The following is a 25,343-nucleotide window of genomic DNA, read 5'->3' on the forward strand; positions in this document are numbered from 1 at the left end:
AGCCTGTGTGCTCCTTGCTCTGAGCACACACAAGGATTCGATGGCAAATAAACTACTGCCACGTGGGGAGTGTGCACAGACCCCCAAGAGTGATGGGCCCTGCGGGTGTGTGGGGTCTGGTGGGTGTGTGGGAGGACTGCGGCTGGGGTGGGGACGGCGCTGGCTCCACAAAGGATGTGACACGGAGCTGGGCCCTGACAGGAGCGGGGCAGCTGACAAGGGGGCCCCATGGGTGCGGCAGCATGCCCGCCGGGAAGGAAGGGTGTGGGCCACGCAGAGGCCTGCTGGACGCCTGGCCACCAGCACTCCCCTCCGGGCCTGGCTTCCTGGCACAGCTCCTGAGGCGCAGCTTCCCCCACACTTTGAGGCCAGGGAAATACTCATGGGGGACATGCAGGTCCAGGGGTGCCCCTTACGGGGGACCTGGTCAAGTTCTGGTGACCCCAACTCTCTCCAGAGGACAGATAGGGTTTGGGTTACCCTGGTGCCTGGGTCAGCTCAGACCCTGACACAAGCAAGCCCCCCAAAGTCTGGGTGTTCCTCCTTTCTGGGACATACGGACCCCGGCAAAGTTGCCACAGGCCCAGGGGAAGGCTAGGGAAACACCTGCTTAGAGACTGACGGGGCATCCCAGGGCCTTCTGCAGACGGATCTGGTCCCTGTGAAGGGGCTCTTGGCCTTTGCACCGACTCCCACCTGGAGACCGCGTGAGGCGTGTGGCTTGTCAGGGCCCCAGCAGCCCCAGCTCCCAGCTCTCCTTGTCTCTAATTATGGACACCATCGACCCCAAGTGAGCCGCCATCTCCTTGCCCCTGCAAGTCCCATCGGTGTAGCCCCTGGAGCTGGCTGGCCCCGGCCTGGCTGCCCACTCTGCCTGCTGTTCCCTGCCCAGGAAGTGCATCTACCTGTTTCTGCCATCAGGATCCTGTTGCCCCGCTGTGGGAGGGACCCAGTCCGAGGTCCCACCTCCGCTTGTCAGCCTCCACCTGCTGAGGACAGCCACCACCAGGTCCCCAAGCAAGGTGTGGTCCCCTCTGAGAACATTGTTTTACATGTTTTCTTATTGGGGTAAAATACACATAACATAAAATTTACCAACTTAATCATTACTTTTTTTTTTTATTTTTTAAAGACAGGATCTCATTCTGTTGCCCAGCCTGGAGTGCAGTGGTGTGATCTTGGCTCATTGCAACCTCTGCTTCTCAGGCTCAAGCAATCCTCCTGCCTCAGTCTCCTGAGTAGCTGCGACCACAGGCATGCACTACCACACCCAGATAATTTTTTGTGTTTTTGGTAGAGATGGGGTTTCACTGTGTTGCCCAGGCTGGTCTCCAACTCCTGAGCTTAAGTGAGCCACCTACCTCAGCCTTCCAAAGAGCTGGGATTACAGGCATGAGCCACCGCGCCTGGCTTAAAATTTTTATTTTTTACTTTTTTAATTAGTGCAAATCCCATAGTATATTTTCATTTTTTAAATTAACAAATGAAAAATTGTACAGTCTGATGCTTTGATATACGTTTACACAACGGAATGATTAAGCTAATTAATGTGTCCCATCACTCACATCCCATTTTTTGTGAAGAGCACATTTAAAATCTACTCTTAGCGATTTTCAAGGATACATTATTATGGACTAGTTATCATGCTGTACAATAGATCTTCTGAACTTACTCATCCTGCACAGCTGAAACTTTGTGCCCTTTGACCAACGTCTCCCCAATTCCTACCCACCCACAGTCTCTGGTAACCAGCATTCTACTGCTTCTGTGACTTGGACATTTTCAGATTCCACATGTAAGTTAGACCGGGCAATATGTGTCTTTCTGTGCCTGGCTTATTTCACTTTTATAATGTCTTCTAGGTTTATCTGTGCCGTTCCAGACGGCACATTGCCTTCTTTTTAAGGGCTCCAGAGTATTCACTATTACACGATGTTTTCTTTATCTACTAATCCATCGACGAACACTTAGGTGGGTTCCATATCCTGGCCATTGAGAGAAGTGCCACAGTGAACCTGGGAGTGCAGACGTCTCTGATACCCTGATTCCATTTCCTTCCCATACACACCCAGCAATGGCATTGCTGGATCACAGGGTAGTTCTAGTTTTGATTTTTTGTGGAACCTGCAAACTCTTTTCCATAATGGCTGTATCTCAACCATTTTTAAGTGCACAGCTCAGGGGGATCAAGCACATTCACACTGTTGTGCAAATATCTCCACCATCCATCTCCAGAATGCTTGCACCTTCCCAAACTGAAACTCTAAATAACTCCCTGTCCTCTTCTCCCCAGCCCCTGCCGCCCACCCTTCTACTACCCATCTCTATAAATGTACCTACTCTAGGGACCTCGTATAAGTGGAATCAGACAGTATCTGTCCTTGGTGACAAGCTTATTTCACTTAGCATAGTGTCATCAAGGGTCATCCATGTAGTAGCCTGTGCTGGAATGTGGGGGGATGCCCCTGCACCCCAAGTCCTGTGGAAGAATTACCATCCATCCCACCTGTTCAACTCAGGAGTGCCTCCTTGAGCAACTGTAGATGATGAACTGTGGGTAGGGCCGCTGAGCCGCTTCCTGGCAAGCACGGAAGAGCAGGTGCACCCCTCTCCGTGGCCCTCCCTGCGCCAACAGAGGCTGCCCTGCCAGTCTGGGCCAAGTGAAGCCTACAGGAGCAGAACCACAAGGGCCAGGTACTGACCACCCAGAGACTTGGGTGTGGTTCTGTGTCTAGCCCCTCTAGATGGACTGAATGAGTTTTGCTTAATTGGCAAGACCTGCCTTTTCAAAACCTTCCAGCATGACACTTGACACCTTCTCTCCATCTCACCCAATTTCTCCCCACTTCTGGGGGCCCTGGCTTTCCCGGGGATGGACTTAGTGTGCTTCCTCCCATGGAAACAGCTTCTCGGGCCACCCCCTGCTGGGCACGAGTTCTCTCACAGGCTCGGTGACCTCTGGTATGAGCTGCTCCTCCTCTTCCCCCACCCCTGTCCATGAGGCACCTGGAGGCCGGGCAAGTGCAGAGGAAAAAGCCAAGGGGAAAGAAGAGACCTGCAGGTGGTGTCTCCTCGTCTCTCACTCAGGGCCACTTGTCCCTGCCCTGGAACCGGAGGAGGTTGAGCTCTGTGGCCTGCTTCCTTCTGGCTTGGCACTGCTCTGGAAGGTTCCACCATCCGCACATAGGCAGAACAAAAGAAGGTTGACAGTTGCGGGGGGTCCGGCTTGGGGGCAGTTTCTTTCCTGGTTCTCTTTTTTTTTTTCTGAGATGGAGTTTCACTGTCACCCAGGCTGGAGTGCAGAGGCATGATCTCTGTTCACTGCAACCTCCGCCTCCGGGGCTCAAGTGATTCTCCTGCCTCAGCCTCCCAACTAACTGGGACTACAGGCGAGCGCCCCCGCACTCGGCTAATTTTTTGTATTTTAGTAGAGGTGGGATTTGGCCATCTTGCCCAGGGTGGTCTTGAACTCCTGAGCTCAGGCGGTCTGCCCGCCTCAGCCTCTCAAAGTGATGGGATTACTGGCGTGAGCCACTGCGCCTGGCCTCTTCCCTGGCTCTCTCTGCTGGGTCATCAAGGGCTGGCTGTGTCCCTTGGCCACAGGTCGCAGCTCCTGTTAAGTGGCTCTCTCTCCCTGTCTGGCTTCCTGTAACCGTTCTGGCCGAGTTCCTTTAGTCCTGCAGGTGACACCAATTCCCTCCCTGCTGTCACCTGTCCCAATTCAGCACCTCCCTGTGGCTTCCCCGCTCCGGGGCCGCGCCTCTGCCGGCGGGAGCCTTGCTGGATTCCAGTTGTCCTACTGAGAATGCCATTGGTTTCCTCCTGGTATCCAAACTAGTCACACAAGACCAGATGATGAAGAAAGCATAGGGCGGGGGCGGAGAGGAAGCGTTTTGAGCCCATCAAGGCAGGTGACAGGAGAGAAGCAAACCTGAGAGGGGTCGAATCCCTGGGAGGGCGGCAGGGCGGGAGCGTGAACAGCAGCGAGGGGTGCGTCTCGAGGGAAAAAGGCGGCGGGAGAGAAGGAGGGGAGGGCAGGAAGGAAGGCGCAGGGAGACCCAGCGCCGGGGAAGGAAGACACGAAGAGGGTGAGGAAGGAACCCCGACCTAAGGGGTGAAGGCGGCGGCTGGGACGGGGCCAGAGGCGCAGGCCGGGGCCGGGTAGCTCCCCCTCTCGGGCCGGCGGTGCCTCCGGTCCCGCCCCCGCTGCTGCCCGCGCTCCGGGAGGGGCAGACCCGATGGACGCCGCAGTCACCGCGCCGCCTTCGCGAGCGTCCCGGGGCCCGGAGGGAACGGCCTTTCCTAGCTGTCCCCGTGGCTTCGCTGCGGGAACTCACGCCGCCCGCGAGGCTGCCGCCAGCTCCGGGCATCTGCCCGGCCGAAAACCCAGGGCGCAGGGGCATGACTCCCCACACCCAGGATTTCCGGGCACCGCGACCCAACGGGAGCGGGACTTCCTTGGACACTGACGGCGAAGGGCGGAGACAGCTCAGGCAGGGTCGGCTCCTCCCGGCCACACCGACCTGCCCTTCGCAGGGTGTCCCGGGCCGGCGGAGGCAGGGAAAACCAGCTTGCGGGAACGCAGTCGCTCCCAGCGCCAGGGCCAGGCCAGTGCGAAGCCACACCGGGCGTACCAGGGCTGCCGCGCCCGCAACGGAAGTCCCGCCCCTAGCCGTGGAGGCCCCGCCCCTCACTTCTTCCCATCCCCGCTTCCCTCGCAGTCCCATTCCCACGCTGTCCCAACACGCAGGCCCTCGCCCCGCCCCATGCCCCGCCCCCGACTCAACCCTCCCCAACCCCGCCACGCCGCCTTTGCCCCGCCTCGCTTTCAGTTCGCCCCGCCCCTCCCGGACCCGCCCCTCCAGCCCCGCCCCTCCTCTGGCCCCGGCTGCGGCCCCGCCCCCGCCTCGACCCCGGGGGGCGGCGGCTGCTGAGGCGACCGTTACGCGCGCGGGCGGTGGCGCGGGCCGGAGCGCCTGGAGCGGGAGCGAGCGGCGCGGCCCGGTAGGTGTGCGGGGCCGGGGCGGGGGCCGGGCGCGCCGCCTCCGCTCTTTCTTTCGCCTCCGGGGCGCGCGCCCGCGCCCTCGGCCTCCCGGTCGACCCCAGCCAGCCCTGCTCGGCGCCCGTCCCCTCGGGGTCGCCGCCCGCCCGCCCTGCCTTTTGTTCGCCGGCCCGGCTCAGGCTCCAGGTCCCGGGCCCGGCGCGGCACGGCGCGGGGCGGGGGCGGGGGCGGGCGGTGCGGGGCGCGGGCCTGTGGGGCCTCCTGGCCGGGCGGGTGGGCGGCCTCCTGGGGCCCCGCGCGGTGAGACCTGCCCGGGTCCTTGGCGGGACCCGCGGGGGCGGCGCGGAGCAGAGGGTCCCGCGGGCGAGGAGCGCCTGGGAGCTCCGGGAACGCGGCCCTGACGGCGCTGAGGGGTCCAGGTTCCCTCGTCGGACTCTACTAGCGGCCGCTTTGTTAGGGCAGAGGCTGCCTCCAGAGACCCGAACTCCTGACCCACTGTAGCGATCTGGGCTCGGCTCTGCCGCGGTGCCGCGATTGTGCAGTGTAGATAGAGGGTTCCCAAAGCTGTGAGGTGTAGGCAGAGAGGGGACCCAGAGCTGTGCATTGGGGACAGAGAAGGGGCCCAGAGTTGTGGAGTGTAGACAGAAAGGGGCCCAGAGCCATGGAGTATAAACAGTGGAGTGTAGACAGAGAGGGGGCCCAGAGCCATCGAGTGTAGACAGAGTGTCATAGCCGTGCAGACAGAGAAGGGGCCCAGAGCTATGGAATGTGGACTGTGGAGTGTAGACAGATAGGGGGTCCGGAGCCGTGGAGTGTAGACAGTGGAGTGTGGGCAGAGAAGGGGCCCATCGCCGTGGAGTGTGGACTGTGGAGTGTAGACAGAGCCGTGGAGTGTGGACAGATAGGGGACCCTGAGCCGTGAAGTGTAGACAGTGGAGTGTGGACAGAGAGGGGGCCCAGAGCTGTGGAGTGTGGATAGAGAGGACCACCTGGCCTCTCACCTGCCTGGTCACTTGTTGGGAATGTGTCCCTGGGCAGGAGACCACCTTCTCTGTGGTTGAGTTTCGTCATTGGACCTGTCTTTGGGGCTGCCGCAAGGGCTAAGAGTGGCTTTGTCTGAAGCCTTCAGTGTGGTCCATGCTGTCCTGTCCAGGGCCCTTCTGAGGCCACAGGGACTTGCAGGATGGCCGGCAAGGCCTGCACAGAAGGGGCTCTGGGGGGCCTTCCCAGGCAAGGAAGCACCCCACCATTCACATAAGGAGACTACCAGGGAGGGCAGAGAGGCAGTTCGGGCAGCAAGGGCCGCCGGGGTGGAGTCCCACGGGCCTTCCAAGGGGCTGAGGCCTGCCCCTAGAGAAGGTGACGTGGGGAGGGCAGAGTGATTGTGAGTAACGGGGAACCAGTTTATATTTCACTTTAGAAAGTAATTGTCACCGTGTGAAGTTTTTCCCCTGAAAAAGCAGTATAAAAAGGTCCATCGTGGCCAGTGCTTTTGGGGACTTGAGATGATGGATATCAGGTGCCCAGGCCCTGCGTGGTACCACAGCTCTGCAGATGGGGAAGGCCACGTTGGCTGAGGGCAGGGGTTCAGCCAAGGGCAGTGGGGTGGCTGAGCCTGCAGGTGGGTGATGGGGCCGCCTGCAGGGCCTTGGGCTGCACAAGTTGGTGCACGCCTGTTTGGGTCTTTTTCTTAAAACTGCAAGTCCACCCTTGTCTCCGAGACCTCTTGAGGCTGGAATCGGCCCTCAGACGGGCTTACTTTTGTAGCTCTGGAACTGCAGTGATGTGGATGCCTCTGTGACTGGCAGAGCAGAGGGAGGAGCGATAGGGCAGTGGTGACTGGAGGTCTCAGGGAGGTTGACAAAGACAGGGTGGAGGAAAGGCCCCTGGATGTGGGCTGAAGGTGCAGTACTGACCTGTGGAGTGCTCAGGAGAGGGCAGGGGCAGTGTGACCTGAGGGCATGTCATGGGGAGGGTCAGGAGGTGGGAGGGAGGCACTGGATGGGGACTGCAAAGAGGAGGGAATCCAGGGTCAAGGGCTGGCTCCCTTTCTGCCCTGTTTAGGATGAGAGTCTCAGGGAAGAAGGGGTGGCCAGGCCGAGGAGACCTGTGGCTCTGGGAGCTGGGACTCAGTGAGGTCCTGGAGGTGGTGAGGGCCCAGAGGTGACAGCTGGGGCCCCAGCCAGCCTGGCTGCTGCTGTGGGAAGGTCTGGGGGTAAAGGAGAGGGAGGTTAGGCTGAGGCTGCCGGAAGTCAGCGCTCCAGGCTGATGGAAGGGGGCTGAGCGGGCTCTGCGGGCCTGGTTGGCAGTGTGCGGATCACATTGTCTTTGGACCTTTATTTTTGTCTGAGATGGGCCAAGCAAAACAATCAGGCTGGGCTGGGTGCGGTGACTTAACGCCTGTAATCCCAGCACTTTGGGAGGCCGAGGCGGGTGGATCACCTGAGGTCAGGAGTTTGAGACCAGCCTGGCCAACATGGTGTAACCCCATCTCTACTAAAAATACAAAATTATCCGGGTGTGGTGGCACGCGCCTGTAATCCCAGCTACTCGGGAGGCTGAGACAGGAGAATCGCTTGAACCTGGGAGGCGGAGGTTGCAGTGAACCGAGATTACACCACTGCACTCCAGCCTGGACGGCAAGAGCAAAACTCTGTCTCACAAACAGAAAAACCCCATCTCAAAAACAAAGACAAACCAACAACAACAAAAAACAGGCTGAGGGAATAAACAACTCATTAGTTACGACTTAACACATGCGGGGCTTCAAGCACGCAAACTCCTAAAGCCCAGAGCATTTTATATTTTATTTGAATTTGGTGGAATTCCTGGAAACATTTCCCTTCCCAGCTGTATGAGTTTCCTATTGCTGTGTGACAAAGCACCACTCACTTAGTGGCTGAAAACGGCAAAAGTTTATTCCCCCTAGTTGGGCTGAAACTGTGGTGTCATCGTTGGTTGACCAAGTGCCCTCCTGAGGCACTGGAGGAGAACGTTTGCCCCCCTGGTCAGCTTCTGGGGGCTGGAGGAGAACCATTTGCCCCCACCCCGGTCAGCTTCTGGAGTCTGGAGGAGAACTGTTTGCCCCCCTGGTCAGCTTCTGGGGGCTGGAGAAGAACTGTTCGCCCCCCCGGTCAGCTTCTGGGGGCTGGAGAAGAACTGTTTGCCCCCCCGGTCAGCTTCTGGAGACTGGAGAAGAACTGTTCGCCCCCCCGATCAGTTTCTGTGGGTTGAAGAACTGTTTGCTCCCTTGGTCAGCTTCTGGGAGCTGGAGGATAACTGTTTGCCCCCCCGATCAGTTTCTGGGGGCTGACTTCATTCTTTGGCTCCCGGCTCCTGCCCTGCTTCCATTGTCCTCCTCTTTATTCTCTCTTTTTAGAGACAGGGTCTCACTTTGTTGCCCAGGTGGAGTGCGGTGGCACAATCATAGCTCACTACAGCCTTGAACTCCTGGATGAAGCCATCCTCCTGCCTCAGCCTCTTGAGTACCTGGGACCCCAGGCATGTGCCACCATGTCCAGCTAATTTGTCTGTTTTTTTTTTTTTTGGTAGAGGTGAGGGTCTCACTGTGTTGCCCAGGCTGATCTTGAACTCTTAGCCTCAAGTGATCCTCCTGCCTTAGCTTCTCAAAGGGTTGGGATTGCAGGCCTGAGCCACCATGCGTAGCCTCTGTCTTCCTCTGCTGTCTTCAAATGTCCGGGATAATCTCCTCCTCCTGGGAGCGTTAGTTTACTCACATCTGCAGATCCATATTGCCGTATAACTTTCACAGTCCCAGGGATTAGGGCCTGGGTATCTTTGGGGATGGCTATTCAGCCTACAGCAGGCTCCTCACTTGTCTTCGAACTGACTTCACTTTTCCCATTGTGTGAGAGGAGCAGCCATCTTGTGCATCTTCCCCGGGATGGGCAGGGTTTGTCTGAGGGAAGGTCCCATGGTTTCACATCCCTGCCCTCGGGGAGAGGCGGGAGCAGTCCTGGAAACAGGTGTCCTGGGAAGGAAGATAAGCCTTGCTCAGGATGCAACCCCAGTCATAAGAGGTAGTGGGAGGTCACTCATGCTGTGCCTTTTTTAGGAGGTGGGGTCATTACCAGTTCCAAACTGGATACTCCACACAGTGCTCGTGCAGTTTAACCTGTGGTTTTTGGGGGCCACCGTTGCAGAAGTTGCCTAGATTCTTCCATGAAGGAGCCTCTTGCCTCGGGCTCTAGACAAGGAACTCTTGTGTTAGAAGTTTCCTTCCTCCATTTTTTTTTTTTTTTTTTTTTTTTTGAGACGGAGTCTCGCTCTGTCGCCCAGGCTGGAGTGCACTGGCCGGATCTCAGCTCACTGCAAGCTCCGCCTCCCGGGTTTACGCCATTCTCCTGCCTCAGCCTCCCGAGTAGCTGGGACTACAGGCGCCCGCCACCTCGCCCGGCTAAGTTTTTGTATTTTTTTTAGTAGAGACGGGGTTTCACCGTGTCAGCCAGGATGGTCTCGATCTCCTGACCTCGTGATCCGCCCGTCTCGGCCTCCCAAAGTGCTGGGATTACAGGCTTGAGCCACCGCGCCCGGCCCCTTCCTCCATTTTTTTTAAGGTCTGGACTTCAGTGAAGGAGAAAAGAAACATCTAGTTTGTTCTTTCTGTTTTTCTTTTCTTTCTGCTTTTCTGTGGACTTGCTGTCCCCAACTCTCTAATCATGGTGATACCCGATACGCGCACACACACTCTACTCACGTATCGTTTCCTGCATCTTTGTGTCCCTTAGCAGTGATCTTAGCTGTCCTTCCAGCATGCCTGAAGAAGGGCTGAGTCTGTGGATTGAAGCGTCCAGTTGTAGGCATTCTCCTGCCCTGCCTGGCCCCAGCCCCCAGAGGCGGGATCCTAAATGGTCTGTTTTCTCAGGCATTTACTGTTGTTGAAGCTGCTCCTTTAAAGTTTGTTTTAGACATTATTTTTTTTATTTCTCCCAAAGGCCGAGGGGAGGTTTAGCTCTCTTTGTCCCATCAGCCTCCCTGTCCCTCTATGTGCCATCATAATCACATCGCCGTTTTTGGTGAAATCTATAGTCCTTGCTCTTGTGTGGCTGTAAGCATTGCTCATTATTGAGCCAAGGAGTGCCCTGAGCACAGGTCCTCTCACACAGCCCTGTGGATTCGCATCTTCTAATCACCCACCTATCAAAATGGTTTGTTTTTCATTGCATCCAGGACACTAGCCCCATCCCCACCCCTTTGTGGTTGGGAGCCTTCTCCTTGCTCCTGCTTGCCCTGGTCTCCAGGAGACCTGCTGCGCCACCGTCACCCGCATTTCCCCGTGCTGTCCTCCATCTGTGGGGCTCCCTGTGCACTGGGTCCTGCTCTTCTCTGTCTGCTTGGCTCACTCCTCGTTTTGCTGAAGTCCTACTCTTTTGATACCTAAGAAACATCACATAGGATTTTTTTTTTTTTTTTTGTCCTTGATTTAGAAAACATCTTTATTTTACTCTTTGGTTACCTTTTAACTTAGCTGGGTATAAAATTTTAGACTGACAATGATTTTTTCAGAATTTTGAAAATGGTGCTTCATTGCATTTGGTTTCCGTGCTGTTGAGAAGTCTGATGCCATTCCAATTTCAGTTCTTGTGTGTGTGATCTCTCCCGCCCCAAGCTCATAGAAGTGGCTCTTTTCCCTCAGTGTTCTAAGAAACCTGATGATGGCATCTGCTTCCATTTATTATGCTGGGCACCCCGTGGGCCCCTTCAGGCTGAGGATAGAAGTTTTTAAATTTCGAAGATAATTTTCTTTCAGTTTTGTTGTTTTCTCTTTCTGGAACTTTTATTTGGAGGTTGGACCTCCTAGGTTGATCCTCTAATTCTCTTTTTCCTCATCAATGTTGATCTCTTTGATGTTTGTTCAATTTTTTTTTTTAAGTTGAGATGGAGTCTTACTCTTTTGCCCAGGCTGGAATGCAGTGGTGCAATGATAGCTCACTGCAGTCTCAAACTCCTGGGCTCAAGCAGTCCCCCTGCCCCAACCTCCTGAGTAGCTGGGATTACAAGCATGTACCCCCACACCTGGCAATTTTTACTTTTCATATTATTTTTTCGTAGTCTCATCACGTTGCCCCTTTGCTGTTTTTAAGAAGTCGGTCATTATGGTAGCTGTGTTGCTCTTTTGGGTTATATGGTGATGTGCTTTCAAGCTCCTCTCGGGAATTTTGGCTTCCAGCAGTTTGATTGTGATGTTCTTAGGAGGGTTTGCTTTGCATTTGTCCTGCTCAAGGTTTGTTGAACTTCTTGGATATGTAATTTTTCACCATCTTCAAACTGCTATTAGGTTTGTTTAGTGAATTTTAAAATTTCAGTTCTAGTAGTTTTTATTTCTAGAATTTTCACTTATTTTCTAGTTTCCATTTCTCTGCTCTGTCATTTGTTTATTGTGATCATGTTGTCATTAAATCTTTGAACACATACTAGCTGCTTTAACGTTCTTCTCTACTAATTTCAGCACCTGCATTATCTCAGGATCATTTTGTTGGCTTCTTCCGACTATGGGTCACATCTTCCCGTTTCTTTGAACATCTAGTCATGTTTGATGGTGTACTGGACATTGTAGATGATGACTGCAGTGACTTCTTTTTTCTGAAGAGTGTTGATTTTTGTTCTGGAAGTTAATTTGTCTGGACTCAAATGAAAATATCTGCTGCAGTCCCTGCTTGGTGCTGTTGACCTTCTGGCTGCCTCCTTCTGCTGGACTCTGGGGTCTTTGTGTGCGTAGATGGCTCACCACTGGCCAGGACCTAGGCAGAATTTACTAACAGACTTTAGACTGCCTCTTCCCCAGTGACCTCCTTTCTGAGATATGCCCCTCACTGTTCAGCCACCCTGTCCTCCCCAAGCCCTATCTTGGACTCTTCAAGTTGGGAGGATCACGGCTTCTACTGCGCTCTAGCCATTTTTAGAAACATGTTTTACTTGGTGCAGCTCTCTCCTTTCAGGGGACAACTCCTCTCCACTTTCTGCCTGCTTTTCGTAGCTCTCCAGGACCTCCCAGAGTTGGTTTTTATATTTTGTGACTGGTTGGAACTTGATTTAGCAGCATGGGAGAATGTAGGAGACTGTCAGTTTACGGAGAGAGCTGCTGGCATGTTGATTAGTAGCCAGGCATCGGTCTTTGGCAGTTTGCTTGTTTTTCACGTCGAGAGTTCAGGTGATCAGGGAGTGAGTACTCCAGCTAAAAGAAAGTTCCTCCCCTAACAACACCTGACTTCTGTATCTTAAGTGTTAGCCTAGAATAGATGCATTTCCTAGATAGGCCAACCAACCTGACTAACCTGGTGGCAGAGAGACTGTGCGTCCTTTATTGCTTTCCTCTGATGCGAGCACCGTAAGGATAGGGCCTGTGGGCTCTTCTTTGACTTTCCAGAGGCCCATGAGCCCCGGACACCTGGACCTGGTACAGGTGTGCTAGGCTGGGGCTCCTCCAAGCTCACTGAGGGTTGGGGGAAAGACGCAGCCTGGCCTGTGCTGCTGTTCCGCGGTCTTCACCTCACCCCCACAGTCTTTTCTAACTGTGTGCTGCAGTGTGTCTATAAAATAGAGTTCATCATAAGATTGTCGTCAGGTTTAAATAGCGTGATGTGTGGAAAATGGTTAGGAGCAGTGGCTGACACCTGGGAGTCCTGGTCAGCATTAGCGATGGTGCTGTTGGCATCGCTGCAGGCTTGCATTCTGGCTGCTGGGAACAGCCGCTCACCTCGGAGGCAGCCAGGCCTTCACTGAGTGCATCTGGGTCTGGCCCCCACTGTGTGCTAGGTTGTGGGAGACGGCAGTGCCGTGGGCTCTGCTGAGCTGGAGTGCAGTGAAGGCACTTTGGGCAGGGTGAGGGGCTGGCTTGTCCTGCCTGCCAGAGCCCTCTGCACCCCAGGGGCCTGGAGTCCAGCCCAGGAGTTAGTAGAGCATTGTGTGGAAGAGGGACAGCTCTGTGGATTCCAGCATTTAGCAGCCAGGTTCCTCCCTGTGAGGCTGGGGCCGTTGGCCCTGGGAGTAGGAGGACTGCCTGGGAGGAGGAGGACTGCCTGGGCCCACCCCTCCTAGGAGTTCCTGTGCCTGCTAGCACAAATGATCACCAGCAAGGGGCTAGCCCAGCAGCAGTTGGTCCTGTCACAGTTCTGGAGACCGGAAGTCTGAAGTCAAGGTGTGGCAGAGCTGTGACCCCTCCAAAGGCTCTGGGGGAAGAGACCCTTCCTGCCTCTCCCAGCTGCTAGGGCTCCCAGCCTGGCTTGGCTTGTGTGTTTGCATCGCTCCAGTCCCTGCCTCGGTCCCCATGTGGCATTCTCTCACGTGGCCTTCTCTGGGTCTGTGTCTCCCTTCTGCCTCCCTCTTTTACGGACACCTGTGATTGCATTTAGGACCCACCTGGGAAATTGGGGATCACTGCCTCGTCTCAGAATCCTTAACATAATCCTTTTCCAAATAGGGTCACAATCACAGCTTCTGGGGATTGGGCCCTGGTATCTTTGGGGCTGCCGTTTGCCCCACTGCACCCACCTAGACCTGGGGTTGGTGAGGAACCACATGAGGAGGTCACAAGGGTACCACGCTTCAGGCCCCAGCAGCCTCCCCAGCTGCCCTTCTGTTACGTGGGGTGTGTCCCGGCTGCCCTCCTCTGTTACACAGGGTCTGTCCCGGCTGCCCTGTGGGCAGGACAGGTGCACAGCTTGTCCTTAACATGCTTGGTGCTGAAGAGGCTCACAGTACTGGGAACGTTGGCATCGATTTTATTGTTGTCTTTCTGAGAGCGGGTAAGATACTAAAAGCAAAAGGACCCCTTCAGGCCTAGTGAACACACAAAACAAACAGTGGTGGAACCCTCTGTGTCTTTTTCCCTTGAATCCTGTAGGGGGGTGACCAGGTATCGGTGAATAGGAGAATCACATGTAGGAGGCTGGAAAAAAGACCCATTTGTTGATGAGAAAAATTGGTTTCAGCCTTTCTGGGTGTTTTGGGCTAAGGAGAGGCCCGCCAGGGACAGGGATGGAGAGTGAGGCTGGGGTCCGAGGCCCAGGGATGGACAGTGAGGCTGGGGTCCGGGGCTGTGCCTGTCCTTTCTTGTCCTTTACCTGCCACTGTGGGCTTTGTTCAAGGAAGCAGGTATGAGAGAATGAAGGGGTGGGGGGCACAGAGGTGACATGTCCAGGCGGGGTGATGGGGACCTCCGAGGTGCCAGCAAGGAGGAGGAGGAGACCAACGTGGGCGTTGGAACGAGCCAGGTTAAAACACAGCCTCTCTCCAGGGCTAGACTTGCCAGGTACAGTGTTGCCATGCAGCATTTGGGGCGCACTCATACTGAGAAGTTGTCATGTATCTAAGATTCACATTTAACTGGGTATCCTGTATTTTTTAATTTTTTTGCTAAATCTGGCAACTCCATTTATAGTCTCACTCTGTGCAGATTTAAAAACCACAAACAGAAGTAAATACCAAGTAGAGATAAAAAGGGAAAGTCAAATACAAATGGAAAGGAAGAATTGAGGAGGTTTGACCTTCACTGTTCCAAAGATACTGAACTAGTGTTTATTTCTGGAATCAGAAAATTTCATCAGCTGTGGGGCACCGGGATATTCTGGAGGGCTGTGGCCTTCGTGTGTCCTGTTCACTTTTCCTAAAGCCAGGTCATCACCAGGCCGGTGCCCAGAGTGAGCTCGCAGTGCAGGCTCTGCTGGACTGACCGCAGGGTCGAGTTGGCGCCTGTGACGTGGCTTGGGCCCTGTGGGCTTGGGCCCTGGCTGTTGTGGTCTGGGGTGGGTGGGGTTGGGGGCTTGGCTCCTGCTCTTGTCTGAGTGTCTTTGTGGTGTGGTGCTTCTGCAGGATTGGAGTTTCTGGAGTTCACGTTGTGTGGCCTTCAAAACCACAGAGACACAGGCCGGTGGGGCCCGTTGTGCTCAGCCCCTTCCAGTCTGTTGTGACTGGTGGGCTCTGCTCCCCTTGCTTACAGAAGTGGGTCCTCCTGCCCCTTGCAGGGGGCCTGTGTGTACACCCACAGCACCACATCAGAAAGCCCCGGAAGGCTGCGGGGCAACGTCTCTGTACATGAGAAGGGAGGCGACCCAGGAGTAGACAGGCACAGCCGGAGTGTGGGGCCCCTGCTCTGTGGGTAGGTTCTCAGAGCCCGGGGGCTGGGGGTGTTGGAGGAGTCAGTGGGGGCTTCAGGTAGGAGGTGGGCTGTGAGCTGAACCTCAGAGTCGTGGAGGGAGGAGAGAGGACCCGTTTCAGGAGAAAGTGATTTTTGCAAATGGTGTCCTCCTGCATGGCCTGGCCCTGCTGTGCACTGTGGCATTGGGCTGTCTAACTGTCTGGGACCCCGTGGCAGCTGGCCCTGGGAGTTCGGGACCATCACTGGTTGCCTGTTCGTAGTTGCCCACCTGGAGCTGCTGCAGAAGCCACGAGACAGTTCTTGAATGAATAAATGAATGAATGAGTGAGCAGGAAAATCATGGGGCTGTGAGGAAGTGGGTCTGACTGAGGGGGATGTTGAGGTTTGGGGAGGGACCTAGTGAGGGAGCCTCAAGAGGCTGGACCCAGTGGGACAGGTGCTTGGGCAGAGATTAGGAAGTGGGGAAGGACAAAGCACTGGCAGCTGTGGGCAGGAGGAGGGTGAGGGCAGGGTGGGCCGGCAAGTGGGGTGCAGCGGGGAGTCCAGCAGGAGGTGTGGCCACCATGCAAGGTGAGCCTTGGTATGGCGACCTAGGCAGGGAGGATGTGGGAGGGCCTCCGCCTGGATGGGGACACGAGTGACAGCTGCAGGGTGCCTGCAGGCTCCCCCAGCCTCTCCTCTGTGGCCGTTGCTGGAGGACACTGGAACCAGCAGTGCTGTATTTCAGCATCTGTGCAGATACCCTGTCCCTGGAGGCTCTTTTGCTTCATGGACTCTGGGTCCTTGGAGGATCCTGCAGAGTTTCCCCTCCTTGGGAGAAGCCCCCTCCTCTTCCTCAGCAACTTGAGCTTGCCCTGGTAGTGGGGGGAACAGGAGGCAGGAGGAACAAAGGCAACTTGTCTCCCTGGTTGACTGACTTCCTCCCACCCCACAGACCTGCCCCTGCTGTGTTCTCTAAAGTAAAATGGAGCTAAGAAGCTAAAGCCAGTGTTCACACTTTATGTTATTAGTATTAGTATGATGTTAGCACAGCTCTTTCTTCAACTGTATATGACTGTCTGAATGCTACTTCCTTTTACTGTTGCTGGACTGTAATAGTGTATATCTTTTTCTCAAGTGTTCAAAGAAACGAAGCATTCTGAAAGTTGCCAGTCTTTAATTTCTTCTTCACCTCTCATTTCTTTCCCCTAATCATTCATATTTGCAGTACTTCCAAATTTTAAAAACTGCATTGTTTTTTGAGTGAATTCTTTTCTAAGCACCGAATCGCTGTGTTGCTGCCTAGCAATGTGCGGGATCTTTCTGAGGTTGACTCCGGAAGAGAAAGAAAGCGCATTTGTTCCACGAGCCCGGAATTAAGGCATTTAATGTGTGTGTCCCTGATGCTCAGCCTCTTGGTTTCTTTGGATTTGAAATGTTAAAACCTCAAGAACTGACATTTATAAAAGACCCACGCAAAACTATGCATAATGACAAAATGCTGACCTGGGACATTTTATGTATTGTACTCTTCAGTTAAGCCGAATATGTTATTCAAAAACTGCATATTTCTTCAAAAACTACTCGTAATGTTGGTGGCTACTGCCCTGCTGCCTAAACATAGATTATTAATATTCAGATTCAGGAGACTAAAGCTACCCAGGAGCTGAGACAGACTCCCTGAGAACCGGATAACTAGTTTTTGTTAGCGGAAGTGCGTGCTTCTAGGGAGGCCGCTTTCTCCCAGGCGTGTGCTGGTGGAGAGGGAGGCAGCCGGGGCCACACTGGAGAGCCCGGACTGCAGTCAGCCAGCCTGGCTTCGAATCCTAACTGCCTCCAGTCGTGGTGCCGGAGCCTCGGTTTCGTCATTTATAAAATGGGATAATTAGACTTTGCTTGTGAGTTTATGATCAGTTTGGCTTCTTTTTAGCCACTTTTCCCCATTCTGTAGTGTTTGTCTCTGGTGTATCCGGTGTGATTTCCTTAATCACCTCCTCACAGAGTAGATTTCAGAGACCATTTTTGAAACCACCTGCTATACATTGCCACCTCGAAGTAAGTACAGCGCCATTTTGTGCTTATAGCAGGAACGGCAGCAAGTCAAACGACCCTGGAGCTATTTTGCATCACGTGGCACGTTGGTTTGCTGCCGCTGTGCAGCACTCTCTGTCTGTAGCTGCAAGGCTTCTGGGGTCAGGAGTCCTGGTGACGCTCACGCAGGGCTGTGATCAAGGCGTCGGCCAGGGCTGCGTGGTGAGGATTCACTTCCATGCACACTCGTGTGGCTGCCGGCAGCCTCAGAAGATCCACTTCCAGGGTTGGTAATATCGCTGTTGGAAGACTTCACGTCCTCGCTGGCTGTTGGCCAGAGACATCCGTTCCTTGTCATGTGGGCGGCTTCTTTGGGCAGCTCACAGCTGGGCAGTGAGTTCCCTGAAAGCGAGTGAGGGAGAGCATGAGCGAGACGAAAGCCATGGTCTTTTGGTAACCTCATCTTGGAAGTGACTTTTGCACATTCTGTTTGTTAGAAGCGAGTTGCTAGGTCCAGCCCACAACCCAGGGGAGGGACTGCAGGGGCAGGATGACCAGGAGGTGGTGTCATGGGGGCCATCTCAGAGGCCACCTGTCACCATGCACCTGCTGGTCCCAGAGATTCATGTCCCTCCCACATACAAGATACACTCCCCACAAGATCCTTTTGTGACAGCATCTGCTCAGAGCCCCGCGTCATCCTCAAAACTGGCTCTAGGTGGGCTGAGGTGCAGCTCCTGGGGTGCACGGTACCCCGGTCTGTTGACCTGAACTAGAGAGACACGCTGTCAGCTCATCCATCCACAGCCACGGTGCCATCATGGCAAGCACCGCAGGCCAGACCTGCCTGTTCAGAATGAGGGAAAATGGAGGCAGAAAGGAGCCTCAGGCGTGCCTCACTTCTGAGACCCAGCTTGGCAGATAGGGGCAGTTCCTTGTTCAGGTGTCACGATTGGGGATTGTTAACTGTCCCTCTGCCCTCAGAGGCTTTGAGTCCTCTCTCTGACTCATGCTTCCCTTTGTCTGAGACACAGCACCTGCTTGCAGTTGAGTGGTTTCCTCAGCCTGCTTCCTGCCAGTAGGATTTTGGGGTTCAGCACCCACTTTTTATTTTGTACTAACTCTGACCCTTGTAGTTCAAGCTGGCAGTGATAGTTCTGAGTTTATGGGCCTCCTGGGAGTCTCACTGGTGTCCCTTCCATCAGGCACGAGCCATACCTGGTATCCCTCTGAGATGAGCCCTGCTCTGCCTTGGGGTCCTGAAGGGTGAGGAGTCGTGCCCATAAGCTTCTTGGGGCCTGGTTGCTCCATGAGAGTCTGGGAGGCCCACCCTTCATCTCTTTACAGGGGCTCCAGCCGTCTTGCTGTACCTCAGCACACAGTACCTTTCTGATGTCACATGCATAGCAGGCTTGCTTTGGACAGAAGCGGAAGGAGGAACTGGCTGACTGGAGCATTGGGGGCCATGGGGCAGTGGGCTGCTCAGAGGAGAGTCGGTGGCAGGAGGTGCGATGACGATGACATGAGTTTAGGGGAGGGTATGGAGACGAGGAGACGCATGCAGGCGTCACTCCACCATGGGGAGTGTGAGTGTGGGGACAAAGGCTGACTTGGGAACTCCCACTCACTAAGCGGCACAGCCTTTCCACCCCTGTGTCATCTAGATTTCTTTAGCATAACTGGAGTTGAATGTTTGGGCTCCTGTCCTGCCTTGTTGTAGACACATGGCACCCTCTGTTCCTCAGTCAGGCGATGGCCTTGATGACGTTTCCTTCCTTTAAACACAAATAGCTGTCGATCTGCTCCAGCACCGAAGCCTCAGGGTCACTGCACGGGTGTCTGGGGAGGCAGTAACTGGTGCAGGGGACTGAGCAGGCAGCAGGGAGTGGTCTCGGGCGTCTGAGCCCACCCTCTGTGGCACTCTGCTTCTGTTTGGGTGGGGAATGTCCTGGGGGACGCTGGTGGGTGGGAACAACACAGCTCTTGCCTTATGAACCCGGCAAGTAGCAACAGCCCTCACTGGAGGAGCTGAGTTGGGCTGGGTAGAGGGGTGATGGGGTGATGGGGTGGTGGGGCTTGGGGTCAGGGAGTGACGGTGGATTCCAGGTGCTTTTTTGGAGGCTTCTTTCTAGCCCCTCACTGTAGGCAACTAAGAAATGTGCTGGGGTGAGTTTTCATCAGTTTCCGATGTTTGGTTTGTCTCATCATGCCGCTCTCTTTTCTGAGTTGGTGCTGACCAAGCTCTTATTGACGGATGCGGGGTTTGGGGTGAGCCCATCATTCACACCTCTTAACTGCCTCTCCCCACCAGCTTAGGAGCTTTATGGAACGACACGCTCCAGCTGCTTTTCTGTCCTGGGATATGGCCTTTGCCGATGCGTCTTGCTCTTAGGCAGACTGTCTTGGACGTGGGCCCGTGCACCGCTGGGGACAGGCCACACTGTGGAGCGTGTGCACACGGCGTGAGGTCCGCCTCCAGCCAGCCAGCCTGGGGTGGGATTGCCATGGGTCTGAAGAGAGAAGGCCAGGTGGATTTTTGTAAAACTAGCAATTAGGTATTTTATTACGATGGCTTTCATGTAAAACCTCATCAACCCTCTTACTTTTACTTTTTAAGTACAAAAGTAATATTTGTTATTTTTAGAAAATGTAGAAAACATGCATAGAAATAATTACATTCAGATACTTTAGAGAAAGTTAAGAATGTTTCAGCCAAATAGGTTCTTGGCACCCTTCCTTCCTTCCCTGACTCGGCAGGCGTGGATCGCGCACCTGCCCCGGGCCATGGGTGTGCCAACCCTGAGGCCTCGCGGCCTCTGCTCGTGCCTAGAACTGTGCCTAGCATGGAGAGGGCACTCCCCACTGTGGAATGGGTGGACGGACAGCAGTCTGTTTCCTTGTGTTCGCAGAACTCTTTTAAGTGCCCTGGTATTTGGGCAGGAGATGTGAAATTCTACACTCAGAAGGTTCTGCCTGACAAACAGTCTTTTTAAAAAGGGTCCTTCCTTCTTCCCAAAGTTCCAAAAAGTCTTTTAGAGACAGCAGGGGATATTTTCCTTACCTGGTGTATTTGGGCTCCAGCCGGACTCACCAGGATGTCTGGGGGCGCCCGGGCAGAGGAAACGTGCAGAGGCTTAGGAAGCATGGTTGGTGTTTGTGGGATTCTTGGGGTGGTGCCTTGGTGAACTGCCCCAGGACCATGCGGTCAGGTGTGCGGGCAGCTCTGGGCCCAGGGGCTGTGTGCACGGAGCACCTGTCCATCTGGTGCTGCTAGGGCGCTGGCCCTGAGCTGGTTGGGGAATTGCAGGTCTGCGTCTGCTGTGTTCCTCCCAGTGCCTGCAGCACCCCAATTTTCGGCCAGACAGGGCCGGTGCACTTCTGGAGGTGAACAGAAAGAAACGTGACGATCTCTACAGCCGGCGTTAGTAAGAGGCTGTGTCCTCGATGAGAGAGATTCTGTTCGCTGTCACAGGACTTGGGGCAGATTCAGATGTGAAGCATGTTAGCTCAGCACTCCCCTTGCTGCAGGCGGGCCATGGCACTGAAATGGTGAGGCACCCTCCCCATTTGCAGATTGTAAGTCTTGGAGCGGGGCTAGTGATTTGTACTTATTTCCACGGGCGGCCGGGGTGCGAGGTGCGTGGGGAGAACAGCTGGTCCGTGGCGCTGCGTACTCTGGGTGGCCTGTGCAGCCCTGTGATGGTCTCCCCAGGCCACCACCTGGCTGCCTAAGGCCCATGCACCTGCAGGCTCTGTGTTCTCAGGTGTCTGGCGGCAGATTCTCATGCCTTTGTGTGAGACTTGTCTTTTTCTTCTGAAAGTTTTGTGGGACTTTTTTCATCTCCCTGCTCAGGGCTTGGTGGGCCCTTTGCATTCGAAGATTCTTGTTTGCCTTGAGCTCTGGGAAGCGGCTGGCGCTGTTCAGGGCTGGGAGCCGCTCTCTCAGGATTGTGCTGTCATCTGTTTGTGTCTTGGATTACCTGTCCCTTCCCAGGCCCTTTGTTGAAGGCCGAGAGGTCTTCCTGGAAGGGACTATTTTCCTTATGTTACAGCCTGAGCCTGCGCAGAGTCCCGCACGCAGTTGGTACCAGCAACACTGCTGAATGGCAGGTGTCTGTTGCGGGGAACTGTGTAGGGGAGGAGCTGGGACCTGGGAATGGCAGGTGTCCTCTGAGGGGAACCAAGTGGGAGAGGAGCTGGGGCCTGGGAGGCTAAGGCAAGGGCTGTCTCCAGCCCACCCTGCACCCCAAGAAGGGAAGTGTGGAAAGGTATTGACTGGTGGCTCAGTAAAATGGCCTGGAAGTGGCCTTCGTGATTCCAGAATCTGCTCAATCCCTTTGGCACCATGTCCTGCCGTGTCCAGGGTGGGCAGGTCCAGTCTGGTCTGGGTCCGGGGAAGGTCTGGGAAGAGTGACCACTCACCTCTTGGAGGGCCCCTCAGGTGAGTGGTGGAGGTGGCTGGATGCAAGGATGGCCAGTGCGGGTCTGCATGGGTGTGTCTTGGAGGGCAGGGATCAGATCGTCTGGTGCGTGTGTCCCTGATGTGGTGGGAGAGGGGGTGCTGGGTGGGTGTTCGGCACCTGTGGGCACTGTGAGGTGGTGGTGGGGGGAGGCTGCTGGGACATGATGACTGTGGGAGGGTGTGAGGTGGGCAGGCGCCTGTGGGGGCAGGTCCCAGGTGGAGAAGGTGGCGTGGTGTCTTGCTGTCTCAGGCCCTTCCTCTATGAATCCATGTAAGTGTGGGTAAGCCAAGAATAGCCCGGGTTCAAATCCACCTTTGCTGTTAATTGGCTGTGTGCTGGTAGACAAGTTACGTAGCTTCTCTGTGCCCCCACTCCCTCATCTACCTGTGAGAATTGTAACAGAGCCTTCCTCAGAGCAGTGGTGTTTAGGATGACATGCACTGCATGGCAAGTCCTGGCAGTGGGGGCCGCCATTGCAGCCTGTGGGGTCACCCTGGAGGCTGTGATAGTCAATGTTGTGCTGTTCTTGTCCCTCGCTCTCCTCTTCTCCTGGGTGCATCCAGACTCTCTGCCCTTGGAGGATGGCTTCTCTCGCCTCGCCCTGTGTGCGTGGTCATTACGGCTAGGTGCTGGCTTGGTCTTTCCGGTCCTGCCTCGCTTGGGGCCTGCTGCACCGTGGCTCAGGGCTAGGACCCCTCTCTGTACTTGCATGTCTAGGGTGCTGCCCAGCATGAGTGGAGGAGTTTTTCAGAACAGGACCTTTCATAGGAGGTTTTAACTTTGGAAGGGAATAGAAAAGTGTCATGGCAGCAATATTTATTTCTAGATCACCCTGAGTTTGTTTCCTTTGTTTTGTTTTATTGTCCTCTTTACACCCTGAGTTTTTAATGATGAGTGAGTGAAGGAGTGACAGTGCGGGTTGAGCATCCCTTTCCAGATGCTCCAGAATTGGAAACCTTTGACACGGATGTGATGCCCCAGGCATCGCTGAGCTGGTGACACCTTTGCTTTCTAATGGCTTGATGGACACAAACCTTGTTTCATACACAACATTATCAAAAATACTGCACAAAATTACCCTCAGGCTGTGTGTATAAGGTGTATATGAAACATACATGAATTTCCTGTTCAGACCTGGGTCCTATCCCAACATATCTCATTACGTATATACAGATGTTTCAAAATCAGAAAAAATCCGCAGCACTTCAGGTCCCAAAAATCTCTTCTAAGGGACACTCAGCCTGTGTGGTGTGGTCGGTGACTCCTGATGGGAGGCGGCAGTGTTGTGCGGTGAGTGGGGACCTTCATATCACATCCCATCTGTGCCTTGGGGCTTGGATGAATTGCTTCTGGCTGGACCTTCTTCCCTTTTCCACACAACGAAGAGGCTGGGTTAGATGATCTCCAGTCAGGGTGTTTCAGAGTTAGCTGGAAGGTGTGTGTGTGTGTGTGGCGGGGGGGAAGTTGGAGCTTCCTGGCCTTGCCCCAGACTTACTAAGTGAGAGTCTCTGGGAGGTGCAGGGGCCTGGGAGCGGGCGTTCTTACTGGTAGCCCCGATGCTGTAATGCAAGTTCAGCTGGAATCCAGTGCCCTGTGGTCTTCTGAATTTCACTGTCTGTTCTGCTAGCTTCACTATTAATTGATACAGTTTAAGGAAAAATTAAACTATAAGCTGAACATATGTGATTATTTTGGGAGGCCAAGGCGGGAGGATTGCTTGAGGTCAGAAGTTTGAGACTAGTCTGGGCAACAGAGTGAGATCTCGTCTACAGAAAAATCAAAACGTTAGCCAAGGTTCACCGGGTGTCTTCCCCTCGGCCCCTTCGCCCACGTGGTGAACACTGTGGACCTGCGAGGGTGTGAGGGTTGCGTTCCTGCATTCTGGACTCTTTCCCCACTACTGAGAAGCAGCCGTGTGAAATATGAGTTGGCAAGGAAGATCAGCATGTAGGCGTAGACCCAGACGGTATCTGCAGCCTCCTGAGCTACCTAGGCCTGGGCTTGAGCCCAGCAGTGAACAGCCTCAGTAAGAGGGACTCTGAAGGTCGGGTCCTGCACCTGGCCGGGAGAGAGGAAGATCACAGTGCCACTGAAATTCTTGTGCTGGACCGGGAAGCTGATCTCTGGGAGCTGTTTCAAAGACTGGGATGAATGTGGAAATGGTCCTGATGTCCAGGGGAAGTTTCTGCCAAAATCAGTGCAATGTAAAGTACCAGAAGGAGGTGAAGGGCAACCACAGGTTTCAACAAAGACAAGCTGAACCAATGCAAACTGGTTTTATATTAGATATGTGACTTAAAATATCTCAATATAGTTTTACAGTTTTCTCCAAAAAAAAAAATTAGCTGAGTATGGGGGTGTGCTCGCTATGGCTAGAGCCCAGGAGTGAGTTTGAGGCTGCACTGAGCAATGACTGTGCCACTGCTCTCCAGCCTGGGCAATGGAGTGAGACCCTGTCTCTAAAAAATAAAAACAAATGTGATTATAGATAATAAGATATTACTTATATGAATTACAAACCATTTCTTTTTAATAAGCAGAGGCACATGACAGTAAGAGTCTAGTAGAAAAATTGAGTGGACTGCATAGAAGACTTATCCATCATTATGTCACACAGTGTGAGGCGGATGGTGTAAATAAACTGGGAAGTCATGTCTCTCATTGAAGCAGTATCTATTCCTGTTTGAGGAGAAAGCCAAGAGCTGTTCTGTTCCTCGAGGAAGCCATCAAGGCTTCATGTCCTGCTGTCCTGGGGCTGTTCACAGTGATAGCCGGCATTTGCTGTAACGGGAACAACAGCACCTTTGTTGTGTGATGTCTACCATGAGCCAGATGCTTTTCTGAGTGTGCTTCAGTGAGACCGTTTCACGCATGTCCTGCTTTCCCTCTCGCCTCACCTGTGATAAAGTGATTCCCCCTTGTATTTGTTTCCTGGGGTTGCGGAAAGAAATTACCACAAACTGGGGGGCTTAGGACAACACACATTAATTCTCCTGCATTTTCAGGGGCCTCATGTCTGCAGTCACTGTGACCTGGCTGATGGCAGATGTGGCAGAGGTGGTTCCTCTGGCGGCTTTAAGTCTGCTTCCTTCACCTTTGCAGCTTCTGGAGGCGACCGCCTGCCTGTCTGCCTGGGCTCGAGACCCGTCCTTGAATCCCTGCGGTCTCTGCATCCTTCCCCACATGGCCATCCCCTCTGGCTCTGATCCCAGGCTCACACGGGCGCACCTGACACTCTCCCCATCTCCAGAGCCTTCACGAGATCATGTGGATAGGAGGAGCCATCCAGAAGCTTGGGAGTGAAGACGTGGGTGTATCAGGGGCCATCAGCCAGCCTGTCACACCTCTTAAGGAGATCCAATGAGAAGATCCCCAAGGATGTTTCTTGGCCAACTTTTACATTTATTTATTTATTTTTTAATGATGAACATTAAATAGTTAAATGCCCAGTCCTAATATTTAAATTATTAATATAGTACTACTTAGATATTGAGTAATGTGATTTATATTCATTTTTGACTCTTCTCTATCAAAACATAATTTTACTAAGTGTGCATGTTGTATGTCCGTGTTTGTCATCACAGAAGCCGCTCTTAGAGTCACCCAGTAATAGCCTTTCCACTTTATCTAGTTCTGTAGCTTTTGTGTGTGTAAATTACTTCAAATCTGTTTATGATCCTGTTGCTGGAAACTGTATCCCAAGACACAAAAATCTCTTCTAATAAATACCTTTAAAACAATTATTTCTTTA

At 54.0% G+C, this 25,343-nt stretch overlaps 2 protein-coding genes across 5 annotated transcripts in view; both read left to right on the top strand.

The window, feature by feature from the left end:
- RGS12 (regulator of G protein signaling 12) overlaps positions 1–25,343 on the top strand; it is a 184,608-nt gene that overhangs the window by 19,665 nt on the left and 139,600 nt on the right. The gene's annotated exons all lie outside the window — the stretch shown is intronic.
- LOC144341096 (uncharacterized) lies at positions 1,106–25,329 on the top strand. The gene is made up of 2 exons (XM_078003072.1): positions 1,106–5,004; positions 24,598–25,329. Exons 1-2 carry the CDS (start codon positions 4,402–4,404, stop codon positions 24,796–24,798), a joined length of 804 nt encoding a protein of 267 aa, XP_077859198.1. The 5' UTR covers positions 1,106–4,401; the 3' UTR covers positions 24,799–25,329.

This window comes from Macaca mulatta, chromosome 5 (assembly GCF_049350105.2).
Source record: "Macaca mulatta isolate MMU2019108-1 chromosome 5, T2T-MMU8v2.0, whole genome shotgun sequence".
In the NCBI taxonomy this organism is placed as follows: domain Eukaryota; kingdom Metazoa; phylum Chordata; class Mammalia; order Primates; family Cercopithecidae; genus Macaca; species Macaca mulatta.

Bases quoted from the DNA above. Each gene is read 5' to 3' on its own strand.
- LOC144341096 (XM_078003072.1), top strand. From the start codon at position 4,402: ATGACTCCCCACACCCAGGATTTCCGGGCACCGCGACCCAACGGGAGC. The intron at 5,005-24,597 runs GTAGGTGTGCGG...CTGCATTTTCAG, and splicing joins GGAGCGAGCGGCGCGGCCCG to GGGCCTCATGTCTGCAGTCA.